The sequence below is a fragment of the Mus pahari genome, chromosome 22 (assembly GCF_900095145.1).
Source record: "Mus pahari chromosome 22, PAHARI_EIJ_v1.1, whole genome shotgun sequence".
NCBI classification, from domain to species: domain Eukaryota; kingdom Metazoa; phylum Chordata; class Mammalia; order Rodentia; family Muridae; genus Mus; species Mus pahari.
Window position 1 is genome coordinate 1,402,062 of NC_034611.1, and position 17,933 is coordinate 1,419,994.

General features: G+C 41.1%; 1 protein-coding gene across 8 annotated transcripts in view; it reads left to right on the top strand.

Moving 5' to 3' along the window:
• Stau2 (staufen double-stranded RNA binding protein 2) overlaps positions 1-17,933 on the top strand; it is a 299,224-nt gene that overhangs the window by 60,211 nt on the left and 221,080 nt on the right. For all 8 annotated transcript variants that reach the window (XM_029533246.1, XM_021222069.2, XM_029533243.1 and 5 more), the window contains 2 exons: positions 6,021-6,180; positions 17,079-17,214. In XM_029533246.1, the coding sequence (XP_029389106.1) occupies positions 6,021-6,180; positions 17,079-17,214 (296 nt within the window). The remainder of the gene's footprint in view (positions 1-6,020; positions 6,181-17,078; positions 17,215-17,933) is intronic.

The following is a 17,933-nucleotide window of genomic DNA, read 5'->3' on the forward strand; positions in this document are numbered from 1 at the left end:
TCTCTCTCTCTCTCTCTCTCTCTCTCTCTCTCTCTCTTTCTTTCTTTCTTTCTTTCTTTCTTTCTTTCTTGTTCCTTTCTCCTTTTCCACCCAGTCCCCATCCTTTTTAAAAAAGACTCTTGCTATAAAGCCTTGACTGGCCTCACACTTCTGGAGGAAGGACTTGGAAGTCACATGTGTCTCCCAGCTTCTCTCTCGGTTAGGGTGATGATGGATGCTGCCGTCTCCATGGCAAGACAGAAATTAAGCAGAACAGACTCCAAATCCTGAAGCACAGTGCCTGCCACCAAAGGGCTTAGATGACTCTTCAGGCCTCTTGCTCTTTACAGTTTTGCTGAAGTCATTTCTCTCTTTTGGGCTGGTTCTAGTTCCTGTTAGCAGCTTTCCTTGGCAGGTATCATCAGCTCTGTGTGTCTCCATGCTTCACTCACAGCTTCGCTGAGCCTCCTTGCAGGGACTCCCCTGCCACACCCCTGGCCTCTGCAGCTTTCTCTAACCTCAGAGGAAGATTACACAGCCCCTTACTGCTGTGTCCTTGCTAACTCTAAACCTGCAACCACGAGGCTGAAGCTGCCTAGCCCTGCTGCCTGCTTGGGATGGAACTGGCCACCTCCTTCAATTACTTTTGCATAAGTTTTGATTTATTGTTGCTTTTTAGTAACAGATAATTCTGTAGGCCTATTTACATACTGCAGGATTAGCTGGGTGATTCTCCCTGAGGGCACTACTCCATTTATTCCATTTTTTTCTTAGTTCTTCCAGCACAAACCAAGGTATTGTCAACATTGCATCTTGGTGCTCTTTCTTGTTGTAGGTTTGTATGAGTGATTACTAATAACCATGCAGCAGAATTGATACTATGCTGTCTTAAAATCTCTTCTATCAATGAAATTAGTTTAGAACTCTTCAGTTTAGCATCAGGCAGATTGTTAGAAAAGATTGAAAAGTAGGTGTGTTCTTTGGCAAACTATCCCAAGATGGTTGCTAGCCCAGCTGCTAATATAGTTCCCCCTGAAACCACATGAACTGGGCTTCATAGTCCACACTGCTGTCAGCACCGTTAGACTGTGGTACTCCTTTTACAGTTGGCCCATTAAACAACACCTCTTTCCTTGTTTTCTACATCCAAAAAACCCAGCACGGTCACAGCTGTGCTGCTTCTACCTTCGTCTTAGTGACTTTCCTGTTACTGCAGCAAAATACCATGACCAAGGCAACTTATAAAAGAAAACATTTAGGGGCCGGAGAGATGGCTTAGCAGTTAAGAGCACTGACTACCCTTCCAGAGGTTTGAGTTCAATTCCCAGCAACCATGTGGTGGCTCACAACCATCTGTACTGGGATTTGATACCTCTTCTGGTGTGTCTGAAGACAGTGACAGTTCATTCATTCATTCATTCATTCATTCGTGTGTGTGTGTGTGTGTGTGTGTGTGTGTGTGTGTGTGTGTGTGTGAAGCATGAATGCAGGTGCTTTCCTCAGGGTGTCACAGGCTATACGTCTAAGACCATAGTGGGGAGCATGGCAGCAGGCAGGCCCTGCAGCTTAGGTGGGGATTAGGTTTGATCCACAAGCAAGAGGCAGAGAGGGAGCTAACTGGGGATGGCTTGGGCTTTTGAAATCTCAAAGCCCACCTCCGGTGATACACTTGCTCCAATAAAGCTATACCTCCCAATCCTTCCCAAACCGTTCTACCACCCGGGGACCAACCATTCAAATATATGAGCCTATGGGTTATTCTCATTGAAACACCACATACATTTTATATCTTTCAGCAAAGTCACATTTCTAGTCACATTTTGTCAAATGACTTCTGTTCAGTTTTCTCGCTCATGTTTAGTACGTTTTCTAAACTATTTTGCTGAGTCTGCTTTAACAGAGCAGCATTGACTAGATCGAGACTGGGTAAGAGAAATCCATTTCTCATAGTTCTAGAGTCTGGGAAGTAATTTGATTTGGTTACCACTAATTAATTTCCTGGTCAGGGCCTCTTTCTGGCTTAAAGACGCTGCTTTTCTACCGTATCCTCATTAGTTCAGGTTCTTTGATAAAACTAATTCTGTCGTGGAGACCATTCCTTTGTGACTTTATCTACTTCCCAGAATCCTCCCTGGTACTGCCATGTCCAGTATTAAGGTTTCAATATAAGAATGAGAGGAGGGAACACAAACATTCAGTGCATAGTGAACTGTATTTCTTTCTTGTGTGTGCTTTCCAAAGTCTCTCTCTTATTTCCATGGATACCACTGATGTGGCCGATTTCCTGGGTAGCTGGGTATGTAAGGAAAGATAAAGAAGCTAATGAGTGTTTAAACTGGAAGTATTGGGAGAATAATGGAAGGAGTATTCTGGAGCCTCCGTGGGTAAGGACTGAGGGAAGGGATGCACTGTGCGACTCTCGGGTTTGTGCAGATGCTCATGGCGTGCGTGCTTATGGGTATTGTTTAGGGGAGTTCTTGGAGACAGGCTGTCGGGGGTTTTAAACTTATCTGTCTTTCTGTTATAATTTTTGTTAAATATCAAAATTTGGGAAAAGGAACAAGTCATTGATGACTCTTACTTTTGAATCAGGTTGAAAGTAATAAAGAATGTTTGAAGTATAAATTTTAAATTGAGATTCATTTTAAATTCATGCGTATCATGTTTCAGTTGCATCAGTGAGAGTATACTACATGCATGCCTGGTGCCCTTGGAGGCCAGAGGAGGATGTCAGATCTTCTGGAATTAGAATTAGAGACAGTTGTAAGCTGCCATGTGGTTACTGGGTACCAAACCTGAGTTCTCTGTCAGAGTCAAGAGTAGGTAGCGATTTAACTGTCTGAAACATATCTCCAGCCTCAAATTTTAAACTGAATTATAATAAAAGGAAAATAATGACTTTAAACAAATATGCACACATTTTGCTTTTTTAAAGGGGTGTCTGTAGCTCTGCTTTTTCTGGAATGCACTTTGTAGGCCAGGCTGGCTTCAGATTTAAAGAGATCAATGGCCTCTGCCAGCTGAGTGCTGGGATTAAAGGTGTGTGCCACCACATCCAGGCATTTTTAATGACTTTGTTTTCCAGCTCTATTTTAAAGATAGAAGCTACAGAATACCATAAAGAGCAGCATGCTTTCATGTATGCCATATTATACTATTTCTTGCTTCCTCAGAATACACCTCTGCTTTTTCCTTAGAGGTTTGAAAGTAAATTTCAGTTATAACTTGTTTACTTGAATACTTAGATGTTGTCTGTCTTTTAAGAATAAATACCCTTTTATTATAACTGCAATGCTGCCATTATTTATTCTATTTAATATAGTCTTTATTAGTCTGCTTGAAGCTACTCTAAGTGAAACCAGAGACCGAGTAATTTATAAATGAATTCATATGACAGGAGACTGGAGCGAGAACCTCCTTTCTTCGCATTCTGTTAGAGCCCGGTGAAGGGGAGAAGGCAGAGACAGGAGGTAGCTTCTTCTAGAACAGGCCACTGCAGGGNTCTGCAGAGACAGGAGGTAGCTTCTTCTAGAACAGGCCACTGCAGGGCCATCTGCAGAGACAGGAGGTAGCTTCTTCTAGAACAGGCCCCTGCAGGGGCCATCTGCAGCGGGGGGCTCCTTCCTTATGACCTCATCTTCTCTTAAGGGTTGGCACACACAATCCACGGGCAGATTTCTCCAGTGGTTGTGTTTCTCTTTGTTTCTTTTACAATATCCACCATGGATGTAATTAAGGATCTTATGTGGTATCTTATCACATCTCTTGTATCCTATAATATCTTTAATATATAATAATATCCTTGCATTCTTTTTTTTTTCATGACTGATCTTTTTGAAGTCTCAGCTGGTTATCTTATTGCATGCTTTATAATTAAGACTTGATACTTTCCCTCATGAATGGATGCAGGTTAAAATTTTTTGGCCAAAGATAGAATATAGTTGCTGATGAGTGCTTTTCATTGAGTTTTATCTAGAGACATATGATGTTGGGTGGCATGAATGTTGCTCACACTAGCTTTCATCAGTCATTGAGCTATTTTCTGGGGCTGCAGAGATGGCTCAGTGATTAAGAACATTTGCTGTTCTTGCAGAGGATCCAGGGTCAATTGTACCCATATGGTGGCTTATAGACATCTATATCTTCACTTTCAGAGGATCTCATGCTGTCTTCTGACGTCTGCAGGCATCTGTAAAACACCCATATAAACAAAATATATTAAAAAAGATAATTTTCTAAGAGATCACTTTGCTACAAAGATAAATTTTAAAATTAATAAATAGTTTTCAATTATTGCTACAAAGCAGTAAGTATTCTGTGTTTATTCTGTAACTTGATCTGAAAACCTAAAGATAGAAAGTAATGTTGTGTGCTCAATGGAAGTATGTGGATGGAGTGTGGGATGCAGGGAAATGGGAATGAACATGCAGAACTTTTATGCCACGGTAAAATGGTGACAGTTAAAAAAAATAGGTAAGATGCTTAGCTTTTAAGTTTAGATAGTTTCATTTTTTTCTTTTCTTTTAAACTTATTTTTAGAAAGTGTGTGTGTGTGTGTTAGTGTGCACATACGCTGTGTATATGTGTGTCCAGTAGCCACCAGAGGCTCGCGCTGGTTGTCTTTATTGCTCTCCACTTTACTTTTTCTCTCACTGTCTGGAGCTCACTGATGGGGTAGGACTGTCTGAACAGCAAGCACACGTAGCTTTTACGTGGATGCTGTGTACTGACTCGTATTCTTGCACTTGCATGGCAAAGCCTCTGTGGAGTGAGCCATTGCCCTCACCACCTCACTCTCCATTTGTACTTTGAGGTAGGGTTCCACTGTCACTCAGGCTGGGCTTGAATGGCAGCCCCTCATGCCTGTGTTTGCTTTCTGAGTACTGGGCTTACAGGTGTGTGTGGGTCTCCTGCAGAAAGACAGAGTATTTAGTTACTTGTATATTGCCTTGATGGAATACCATGATCAAGAAGAGTTTGTTTTGGGCTTAAGAATCTAGAGAGAGGGACTGGAGAGATGGCTTAGTGGTTAAGAGCACTGACTGCTCTTCCAGAAGTCCTGAGTTCAATTCCCAGCAACCACGTGGTGGTTCACAGCCATCTGTAATGGTATCAGATGCCCTCTTCTGGTGTGTTTGAAGACAGCTATAATGTACTCATAGAAATAAAATAAATCTTAAAAAAAAAAAGATTCCAGACAGAGAACAGTCCATGATGGTGGGGTAGAGTTAGCAGGCTGCCGGCAGCTGGAGCAGCAGTTGAGAGCTCACATCTCAAACCACAGATAGAAGGTAGAGAGAGCCAATACTTTAGAAACCTCAGAGCTGTCTCTAGTGATACATGTCTTCTAACATGACCACATCTAATCCTTCTCATACAGTTCCACCAGCTGGGACCACATATTCAATATGTGTCCATGGACCCATTTTCTTTCAAACCACCACAGCAGTAAGTTTAGGTTATCACATCTAAGTGAAGCATGATGAAAGGGTGGGCCCAGTGCAGTGTTCTTCCAGAAAGATGAGGAAGATTTGAGAAATGTTCATGGAGTTAGCCTGGATAGACCTGTGTGCTGGTTAAGGGCACATTGTGAGAACTGAGTGGTGTTCAAGTCACTGAATGTATGAGAGTGTAAGGGCCATGGCTGCTTGACTTCTGTTAGTTTCTCTTATTTGTTGTAGCTATAATTTTCCCAGGACTGTTTGAAGAACATTAGCAGTGTGATTCTGTTTTGGAAAAGAGTTTTGCCGTGGTCTAGTCCATGTAAAGTGTATTTAGAGCTGCGCTATGTCTTTGGATAAGATCAGACCGTTTGGTATAATATAAGATTCTCTCATAGGTAGAATATGATTTGTTATTGTTACAAATGATTGCTAATGTACTTCTGGTACAATTTTGGTTCTATGGTGTGTGTGTTTTCTCAGACTACCAGTTTTTGTTCTATGGTGTGTGTGTGTGTGTGTGTGTGTGTGTGTGTGTTCTTAGACCACCAGGTTTGGTACCTGAAAAATTTTATGTTTTCTCTGTCTGATTTTTTCAAGATGTTTTCGGTGCAGCTGAGTCTTGGTGAGCAGACATGGGAATCCGAAGGGAGCAGTATAAAGAAGGCCCAACAGGCTGTTGCTAACAAAGCTTTGACTGAATCTACGCTTCCCAAACCAGTTCAGAAACCACCTAAAAGTAATGTCAATAGTAACCCAGGTATGGCATTGGTTTGTCTCCTTCTTTGTGCTGTGTGCTGATGTGTTACTCTTCTTTGTGTGTTGTATTTGTATAGTAGGAGAGCACAAAGATAATAGTGTACACACACACACACACACACACACAGACACACACAGTGTAATTTAGATAACAACAAAAAAGAGAATGATATTTGTTTTTAAAGTTCACCTTAGTCAACACTGTAAAAATCTATCCCTTTGAATGTTGTCTACAATACAGGTGGATACAAATGCAGGAAATGCATTTCTTCTAAAGTGAAGAAATCGTTTCTTTCTTTTTAAAAGTGTAATAAGTGTAATACATTTTAATAATTATTCTTTTAGTTCTTTTTTAGTGTAAGGCAAAATTATAAAGCCATTTTTTTTTGAGGATTCAATGAGAGGCTCTTGCCTTAGAAAACTATTTATTCCATTCAGAAAAATAATAAAGGAATATAAAACAAAGCTGGGAGATAAGATAACACAGGTACTGAAAGCCTTCAGGATGAACATGGGGTCTTTTTTGCCAAACCTTAACAGTAGATAAGTAAAACTGAGAAACCATGAAAATATCCCATCTATATATTCCTGCTAACAGAACCACTCACAGAAGACTGTTAGAACCGCTTTATGAGAACAAAAGTAAATAAAATTTTCTGTAAGAATATCTGCACAACCATGTCTATTAAACCCGTACACACACCACTCTTGGTATTGATCTATCTTCAAAGCTCATGTTTCAAAATGTCATATTTAAGTTAACCACTTTAACAACACCCCCTCACGTTGAAATGGTCTATAATTGACTACAGTGTGCATTTTCCTGTTGCAATACTATGTTCCTCCTTGTAAGGGTATTTAGGGAGTCTTTCTCACTTCAACACATGTGCTATCTAGTAGAACCTGAAACAAGGCCTCTTCAAAGACAATTGGCAGCTTCTAGAATGGAATACAGTTCCAACATTGAGCTTTCTGCATCCTCGAATTCCCTATAAAGCCATTTTATTAAATATTTGCTTGTTGGTATAAAAATTGAAAACAGCTGATAATTTAGAACATTCATATGAAGTTTATTAAGAACTCTCCAAATCTGTCCATGAACAAGATTCTTAAATAAATGGCAGTATTAATTTTGAGTTCCTAAGAGCAGCTTTGAAAGCTGCTTAATTGCATCACTACCAACAACATCACGTGTCCAGTTATCTTTCAGGAAGAGGCAAACCTGTGTTAGGCATAATGCATTAATTTATGATGTCAAGTTAATGAAGTTGGTCTGAGTTCGGTTTTAGCCATGTGTCTGCGTATACTCATTCATCTGTTAACACAGCAATACAAACTCTTACGTCAACACCAGTGCTAATGCAGCTTTAGGCCTCTTTCACAATGAGGTGAGGACCACACCAGCTAAGGTGTCTCTGCTCTGATTGGCCCCTCACTTGTCAGGAGGCTCAGGTCAGTGAGGCACTTCCTCCTTGACTGTCCTGTGCTTGGTAGATAGTCTGTTCTTTCAGGGCTCTCTCCCAGACTTCAGGGGTTTCTGTAGTGGCCCTTTGGCTCTGTTTAGCTTGTTTTGGCACTCACTGAGGAAGCTTGTGTAAGTCCACATGTCACTACAGTAGCTAAGAAGCCTAACCTCTTCAGTTTGAAGTTGGTAAAGATGACCTACTTTGGTGATTTGTAAAAACTTGTGATTGTGTATAATGTACCAGTATGTATTAATCACTGCTGTTACAAGTGTAAGAGGCATTCAGCCTCTTTCTCTGTGAAGATCATACAGTATTATACACAAATACATAATTTAATGATAGACAGTAAGTGCCAAGTGAACAATAGCAGCTGTTAACCTTTTTTTAATTAGATATTTTCTTTGTTTACATTTCAAATGTTATCCCCTTTCCTAGTTTCCCCTCTGAAAATCCCCTATCCTCTCCCCACTTCCCCTGCGCCCCAAGCCACCCACTCTTGCTCCCTGGCCCTGGCATTCCCCTACACTGGGGAATAGAACCTTCACAAGATCAAGGGCCTCTCCTCCCATTGATAACTGACCAGGCCATCCTCTGCTACCTATGCAGCTAGAGCCACGAGTCCCTCTGTGTGTTTTCTTTGATTAGTGGTTTAGTCCCAAGGAGCTCTGGGGTTACTGGTTAGTTCATATTGTTGTTCCTCCTAGGGGGCTGCAAACCCCTTCAGCTCCTTGGGTACTTTTTCTAGCTCCTTTATTGGGGACCCTGTGCTCCGTCTAATGGATGACTGTGAGAATCTACTTCTTTGTTAGTCAGGCACTGGCAGAGCCTTTCAGGAGAGAGCTATATCAGGGTCCTGTCAGCAAGCTCTTGTTGGCGTCTGCAACAGTGTCTGGGTTTGGTGGTTGTTTAAGGGATGGATCCCCAGGTGGGGCAGTTTCTTCATGGACATTCCTTCAGTCTCTGCTCTGTAACTGTTAATCTTAAAAGTAATGATCAAATGGACTGAGTCCTTGAATGGAGACTAGCCAGGTGTAGGGAAAAGGAAAGAACATTTTAGACTGAAGGAATTCCGTGATGAAGATGGGTCCAGGAGTAAGAATCTGGTCAGTGGGTTTGGTGAGAAGAGCTTATGTGTGGTGATGATTTTAGTTATTGTGGGCTAGTGCACGTGAGAGACTGAACCACCATCTTCCTTCACAAGACTGATTTGTTTTTTGTTTTTGTCAAACAGTTAGCATCTATCAACAAGTGGAGGATTTAGAAGAACATTTTAGTGCATTGCATTTGACATGAGTTTGAGGGAGAAGATAAGAAAGCAAGGTGATCAGCTAGCGAGCCAGTGCCATACTTTTGAATAAAAATAGTTAAAAAGCCTCCTGTGTATTGAATACTGCACTGCTACCCTTCAAGGGTGTAGGGTGTAGGCTTTGGTGTAGAAGAGAAGGAGCTCTCTAAGGCTTCTAATGTCAAACAGGATGACTTGTGAGCTCAGCTCTGCCCTATGAATTACTGCAAGGACTGCCTCAGGAAGAGGCCAAGAAACACAACGAAAGTCTCAAAGCCCAGTGGAGGTGCTTTTCCACTGTGGGGGGGTTAGACTAAGTTGAAAATGAAAAAGAATATTTGGGACAAGCTTTTAAATACATGCAGGCAAGTGCGCAAATTATTGTTGCAGAGCTGCATAGGCTCTTCTAAGAAACACACGATCGGGTCTGCCATTGCCTGAGGAGTTCTCCTCCAGTGGGTTAGCGAGGGAAACAGTGCTGAGTCTGTCTCAGGAGGTTATGATTGTTGGACTCGCATGTCACTCTGCTGATAACTGCTTTTTACATTGCTGTTTGTGAGATTCATGTGAATCATGGTGTTTACAGCGATGATGGCTGTATAGCATTCCATTGCATGAATAGACAGTAATTTGGTAGTATTGAATTGTTTCCAGATTGGATGCTTGGGAATAATACTGCTGTAAACATTCTTGTATATACACCTTTCTGTTGGGAGTGAACCTAGGATCATCAGTACTGCTGGGTAATAGGTCTCCATGTACTCAGAGTTAACACACACGGCCAAGCTGCCACTGGTGTACCCTACTAGCAGTTAGGAGGGCTCTCTGTGTTCTTGTTCATTATTTGACTTTTTTAGCTTTTCACGATAGCAGTGTTAATACTTGGTTGTGGTTTTCATTTGCATTTCCCTGTGGATGAAGAAGCTGCTGGTGAAGTGTGCTTGCTCGTCCATGGTGTCATTTGTCCACCGGTATTAGAATAGTCTCTTTAGAAAGGGATGGTTGGAAGATACATTGTTTAAAAATTATGTTTTATTTTTAATGACTTGGGGGTTTTGTACATATTCTAGATTCACGTAGTTTGTGAGATATATGTATTCCAGGATATTTTTCTGAAATATTACAGAATATCTTTCAAAAATTTTTTTGTCTGTTGTTTTTTTGAGACTAAGACTGTGTATTTCTAGCTGTCTTGTAACTCCCTGAGTGCTACAGGCTGGCCTCAAACTCACAGAGATTTGCCTGCCTCTGTCTTTAGTGCTGGTACTAAAGGTGTGTACTACCATGCCTGACTTGTTTTGAAATTCTTAATATTGGCATTTTGAAGAATAAAAAAAAAATCTTTTAACAATGACAGACTTATTAATCTTTTATTGTTAGTGCTTTTAAATATGTTATTTGCTACTTCTCATGTCTTTCAAGACTGTGAAGATAACTTCATATTATTTTTAGAAGTTTTTTTGTTTTGTCTTGCTAGTTGAGCCCTAGCCTGTCAGGAGTCACCTTTATTTGCTTATTTGGGATGTTGGAAGAGTTTCCTGTTTGTTGTCTTAGTACATTCTGTACAGTTGGCTGAAACCCTTTGCCAGTGCACTGCAGAGGCAGCTCTGTGGTCACCAGGCAAGTTCAGCTGGTGAAGACGAGGGATTGTTGGAGTCCGCCAAAAGACCCTCACTCACAAAGGCCACAGAGTCCAACATTGCTGCAAACCGCAAGAGGGTTTTTATTGATCCAATGCATTGGGGACCCCCCTCAGCACACAGGCAAGAGGAGAGACCCCGAACAAAGAACACACTTTTTATACCTTGTAAGGGGCAGATTTAGGCAACAAGGCAAGCTGGCTTATTCTCATTGGTGTAGCAAGTGACCCTTTCAGGCATTGGTTGGTTTGCATAGGGTGACTGACTACCTTTGGCCTAGTCCCCACTCTGCCTGCCCTTGTGTTTTTTTCTCAGCATTGTTTAGTTAGCCAGCTTCCTTATCTGGCTCTGCACTTGGCCTGCCAGTATAGTTTGGAAAGTCCCTTCAGAGGGGGAAGGGGCTGGGTGGTCTTGACTTTATTTTGGATTCTACAGGAGTTCCTATTCCATCTTGTACTTTCCTTGTCCTGGCTATGTGCCAGCATTTCTGTAGGGAGCCTTGGGTGGCCAATCAGTTTATCTTCCAGCAAGTAATTGGTGGTGACTGTTATGTTCAGGACTTCTAACTTTCTACAAAGCTGTTTTTGTGTTTAGTGGGAAGCTTTAAGCGCCTGACCCCTGGCTCTGTGACCCCAGGCAGCTAGAAGAGGAACATCTGAGCCCTCAGAGCCACTATGATGAGTAAATACACTTATATCTGTACGTCAAGTCTGCCACCTGAGGCCAAGTGGATGTCTGAAGGCTGCACTGCCACTTGGAGACATACTGATCTGAATGGGCTGTGCTGCCATCTGAAGCCATGGTGAAGTCCTGGCCCAGGCTTGCTGCTGAGGGCCATATCTGGGTCTCTGGTTGTATTTCAATCAGGGTCTGGGTTGATGTCTGAGTCCCATGGGAATATCCCTGGGCTGGGCTGCCACCTAAGGGCATGTTGATATTCAAGCACTGTGCTGAGCTAGCCCTACCCTCAATGGCCATCATACTCAGAAAAGCTGGCTTATCCCTTACCTGGGCAGCATGGGAGACCTGGGCCACGTTGAGCTAAGTGAGCAGTGGGAGAACTGGCCCCACCTCTCACCACTTGTAGAACTTGGGAAAGCTGGCACAGTCCCTCAGCAGCTGCAGCATTCAGGAGAGTTGGCCCCTCACCTCCCTTAGGCAGAACAATAGAGCTCACCTTGGTGGTGGGGTGGTAGGAGAGATGGCCCAAGGGCATGAGAGCAGGAGCGCTTACCACACAGCTTGCCTGGGCAGAGTGGGAGAGCTAGTTCTGGTAGTGTGGGCACAGGAGAGCCCATGGACTGACCAACTCAGCTCCCACCCTGCCTAGGAACTGCTGGAGCTCATAAAGTGGCTTGTCATGCAGATCCAAACTGTGGGATCTTAATGACACAGGGCAACAAAAGGGTGTCTGAGAGGAGTCCCAGTTAGGATCCAGTATTGATAGCATAGCAGAAGCCAGAGGCCTTGAACCAGATCAAGGAATCATTTTAATGAACATTTGCAAGTAAACCTGTATGGGCAAAAGGGTTCCCGTGTGGCATACTGCAGCTTCCACAGAGAGATTTTTTAAATTGTATTTATTCATTTTTATTTTTATTTATTCACGTTAAAATTTTTCTTTTTGTGTGGGGGGTTGCAAGGGCAAAGGGCAGATATAAAGGGACAGGGAGATGAGTGGAATTGTGGTGTATGATGTGAACTTCACAAAGAATCAGTAAAAATTTTTAATTAAAACTAGTAGTGGCCTTTTTCACTTATATATAGAAATTCAAAATTATTATGTATACTATATACCTAGTTACTGAACTTTTTAATAGCACTGATAATATCTCTTTAATAGATCTAAAGCCATATCAAAATATCATAAGATAACCATAAATATGTATGATTTTGTATCAATTAAAATGTTTACTGAAACCTGGACCTGTGAGATGGTACAATGGGTAAAAGGCACTTGTCACCAAGCCCAGCAGCTGAAGGTAAATTCTTGGGATCCGCATGGAGGGAGGAGAGAAGCAGCTTGTGTAAGTTCCCCTCTGACCCTGCATGGTACCATAGCTCTCATCCACCGCTCACTCACCTGCATATAAAATAAAGAAGATAAAAAAAGAATCCAAGAATTCCCAGTGTAAATGTGTTTGCAGCACCAAACATTTAGCCTCTAATACCTGAGAAACCTTGAACAGCCATCCTCTTCATGCAGTGGATTCTCTCGCATTCAGAACATGAGAGCTGGCCATCTCTCAGAGGCTCCTCTTAGCTCCTGTGGAGAGAGCCTGTTCTTTCACACGTGCCTCCCCTCCACAGCATCCAGCCCACACCACCACTGAGCTGAGTGCAATACTCTCACTTCTACTCAGAAGCTTCTTTCGTTGAAGTCAGATGGCTAGAATACTTTACCTGTGCTGACATATGGAGTGTACCCCAGTACTGTGTGTGGATCACCTCACATTAACTGTCCCTACATGGGATTTTTAAATATATTGGATTCTTATTTATTGCCTTAGCTTTAGGGTGGGGTCTTTTAAGTCCCTCATTTGAATTTTTTCTACTTGTGGATGAACAGTTATTATGTAAAGGAATTCAAAATGTCATAAGTTTTTCTGGGATGATGACTTACTCTGGAATATAAGGAAGGGATTTGAAAATTTAGGCCAGCCAGGGCTACACTTAAAAAAACAAACAAACAAAAAACCCCCAAAACAACAACAACAAAACAGCAACAAAACATTTAACTCAAGTAGTTCATAAGTCTTAATTCTGATAAATATTTTACTCGTTAAACTGAAGTCCTTACGACATTTGAAATGTAAACTTAAAGACACAGATTATACTTAATTGTTAAAGTCCATGGAAGATTGTTGGGCAGTTTCATAAAATTTAAAGAAGTCAGCTGGATGACTACTCCCCTGCTCTAGATCAGTGTCCACGGTCACGGAGTCGTAACCATCGGGTGACTTATTTAGCAATATCCAAGATGACCTTATAAATACTGTTCCTTCACTGTTAGTAATGCAGATGTTCCACCAGTGGCAAATGAACACATATTGTTGATTTCATTCAATGATATAAAATATTAAAAACTCCTGATATATGCAATGAGTGCATGAAAGACGCAAGACAAAAATAGTTTATCTATCAAGAACATGCAAACAGATTGGTGGCACCAGGAGTCAGAGTGAGTCGTTAAGGGTGATGTGTAGTGACTGGAGAGAGGCCTGAGGCGGTGGAATGTTCTTGAGTAGGCTGGTGATCATGTGAACCTTTACATCTACATCACTGGGCTTATGCTTCCATTTGTGTATTTTCCTTTATCCTCCAGTAAAGTATAGAAAGAGGGAGAGAGAAAGGAGTTTTCTTTTTTCCTTGGCTTTTCTATATTATAGTATATATAGAAAATTAGGGATTTAAACTAATTGAATTGCTATTTAATCAAATAAGTAATTGCTACTCTGAGTAATAAAGGAAATATTAAATATATAGACTAAAAGGCATATTTCAAACAAATGGTACAGATTTTTTGTTAAATTTTACTCAATATATAGGTTCATATATATGTATATGCATATATGTTTAACTAAATAATCTATTTTAATACTTAAAATAAAGCTTGACCCAATGTTACATCGTATCTTTTTGCTACAAAATTAAAAAAATTAACAAACAAAAGAAAAACCAAAACCAAGCCAAACCAGCACCACCAAAACCCTTCTCACCTAAGTGGGCGATACGGAAGGCCCTGCTGTCTGTCCCTGGTGAGCTCACGCGGCAGGCTTAGCTCTCCGGCACCTTCTTCCTGAGGCACACACGTATGTGTGGGAGATGAGACACCCACCCTAACTCATTATGGCCTCACATTCACATCCCCCTGCCTCAGCTTTCCGAGCACCGGGACTATAGGCGGGAGCATCTGACCCTAGAGTATTTGTAATCAAATTAGTTTTTACTTTGTCATAAAAAATACTTCTTAAGGCAAAGGCTCTTCACAGTATCAAGCAAAGAAAATACTAATTTTAATAATTTAAAAATGTGCAGATTCTCCTTGCTGTTCATTTTTTTCCGAGTTGGCTTGTAGTGAAGACTAGAAGAGATCGTTTTACTGCTTTTGCTCTACAGACGAGCTTTTCCAGCTTTGCTCTGTGTGCAGGCTGCTTGCTGGACTGGGTCATCTGTTCTGTGTAGTTTCCTGCATGCTTTCTTTGCTGACTGCCCTCCTGTGTGTCGTAGAGCCTTTTCTGGGCCTAAAACTGAAAACAGAAGGCTGCATGGCTTCAGGCTTGATGTCCTTGGCAGTGCTCCCCAGTGGGTAATGCTCGCCTTGTTGCACTGGATCAGAAGACGTTTTCTGGTGGTCTCTTGATTTTAAGATTGATCCACAGACTGTGGTGGTATTGGTCCAGTTAATCAGTTAGCAAGTTCCCAGTAACGTTAGGATAGGTGACAGTAGCAGTGTGTGGCTGTTGTCTAGAATAGCTAGTATTTTATCACCAGTTAATAAGCTGGTGGTTGGTTGTTTTTTTGGCGGGGGGCTTGGGGGAATCCCAACTAATATGATGAACTTTCCTTTCTTACCATCTTATTCCAAATACGGCTTATTCAGGAAAGGCAAGGTTAGGGTTTGATCCTTTCCCTTCATCAGCATCATGTGCAGACCTGGATGTGTCTCCAAGGATGTTCCTGTGGGAGTGTGCATGCTTTAAATGGGGAGTGACACTTATAATCTACACTCGGCATGCTGGCTGTCTTCACTACTAACACATTGCTTGGCCCCTCTTAAGTACCTAGAACTGGGAAATACCATATTCCTTTAAAGTTTTTTGTAGTCACTTTTGTGGTAGAGCCCAGGCTGGCTTTTACCTCAGTGTGTTGCTTAGATGAGCTTGAATGTCTGCTCTTCTTGTATACTTCCAGGCACTAGGATTGCAGGCATGTACTACCATGCCTGCTTCAAATGGCGTTGGGATCAAACCCAAGGCTCTGAGCACACTAGGCCAGCAGCCTACCTCAGTCTCACCGCCTTTCTTCTTTTTGTTTTTAGAGAGAAGTACATCAGGGACCTTACTTACACGTTCGATTCATATTTTAGATTAATTCATGTATTTGATTTTATATTTCATTATCTGATTCTAATGTAAACACAGTTATTGTACTTTAATTTATTTTGTACCTATCTTTGGATGTATAATAATGTAATAATAGTACTGACATTATCAGTAGCATGTTTGCTAGAAATAGTTCACAATTTCCTTTTCTTTAGGTTACAAATACTTTGCTGTCTTTAAAGTGGTTTAAAATAATTAATTTGCACAGTTAAGGCCATCAGTTTAGTTTATTTTTAGTGCACTTGTGTTTTTTTCTTTAGAAATATTTGTCCCTATTTTGGTTTAATTATATTTGAATTAAAAGTATGTTACTATTAAAATTCATATTTCTGGTAATATGAATATGAAAAAGTTTGAGATTATTTTGCTCTGTTCTTTTTTTTTGAGATAGGGCTTCTTTGTGTAGCCCCCTGGCTGTCCTGGAACTCACTCTGTAGACCAGGCTGGCCTCAAACTCAGAAATCCGCCTGCCTCTGCCTCCTGAGTGCTAGGATTAAAGGCGTGCGCCACCACACCACTCTGTTTTTTTTGTTTTTATTTTTGTTTTTTGTTTTTTGTTTTTGTTTTTTTTTTTGAGTAAATCTCATTGGTATTTTTAAAAATTAGTTAAAAATGTCCTTCTGGTTAAATCACCGACTCAGTTCACAATTAAATTTGGTTTTCTTTGTATTTTAGTGGTTTCTCCCCCCCCCCATGGAAATTTTTGTGTAATTATGAATAAAAGCTCAGTTTTGGCTTTATGCTTTAAAAAAGCAAATAAATACTTCTATCTTATTTTCTTAAATGAATGGTAGGGCAGAATACACACTGGTTTTATGTTAAACAGTAAACAAGGCAAGGAAAGAGTTAGAGCAAGCTGGTCTGCTCTGTGCTTCCTGGTTCAGGGTTTTATGTTGTGATGCTTAGGCATCTAGTGGCACATTGGTTGGGTTGTAGGTAACCATTTTACGGGTTTTGTTTGTTTGTTTGTTTGTTTTTTTGGTATTTCCTGGGATTAGATGGCATTTTAGGTTTTGAAAGTATTACCCACAGACTATCATCAGATAATTCAAAGCGTTACTGCTAACCCTGTATTAATTGCTAATGTTTACTTCCTTGATTAGCAATGAATAAATAAAATTATTAACAGGTGATGTTTTTAATGTTTAAATATGCATATATTTTCTGGGGTAAGTATTTATAAAATTGATATCCAAACTAGTTACTATTTGATTTTAAATAATATGACTATACAGTTGAACTTTTCATGTACAGAAAATGCTAAAACTTAGTTTAAACTTTGTTTATATTAATTAGAGAACTGTGTGGAGAGGCCTTCTTCTCTCCCTGCCTCAGAGGAAGTCTAGCTGGTGTGGTTTGTTGTGACAGTGTTTCACCCGTGTATCTCTCATGTTTTTAAACAGGTAGTATAACTCCTACTGTGGAACTGAATGGGCTCGCTATGAAAAGGGGGGAGCCTGCCATCTACAGGCCGTTAGATCCAAAGCCAGTCCCAAATTACAGAGCCAACTACAACTTCCGGGGCATGTACAACCAGAGGTTTGTATGTCTTCTTTGGTTTTCTTCTTATTTACTATTTTATGCATATTGCAGAAGTTTTTGACATTCTAAGGATATTTGCATTGCGAGCACAACTGACCTTGGGCATCCTGGGGAATTTAGATAAACCAGACTCACCAAGTGTATTGGAAGTTAAAGGCAGAACAAAAACAAGACTCTGTGGTCTCAGAAGCCTTCCTTGCTAATGTGCACAAGCCTCCGGGTCGTTGCAGGCTACAGAACCACCCGCCAGGCAGCCTTCTCACTCCCTCCCCACAGATACTCGGTGTCTGCCTTTCCTGCCTTGAGGACTGCATTAATGGCCTTGCATTCTTGTGATTTATAGCAACTTCTTTGGAAGTCTTTGTTACATATGGCATGGTTGTGATAGTTCAAGTATAACTTTACAAGAGTATAGAAATTTCAAAATAAAAACAGGATCTCTGTTTTTGTGCGGGGTTCTACTGCTGTGAAGAGTCACCATGACCACAGCTACTCTAATAAAGAGAAGCATTTAATTGGGGCTGGCTTACAGTTCAGAGATTCAGCCCATTATCATCATGGTGGGAAGCATAGCAGCATGCAGGCAGACGTGGTGCTGGAGAGGTAGCCGAGACTTCTACATCTTGATCCACAGGCAGCAGGAAGAGTCAGTAATATTGTTCCTCCAGCAACAAGGCCACTCCCCTTAATGGTGCCTTTTCCCTATAGACCTATGG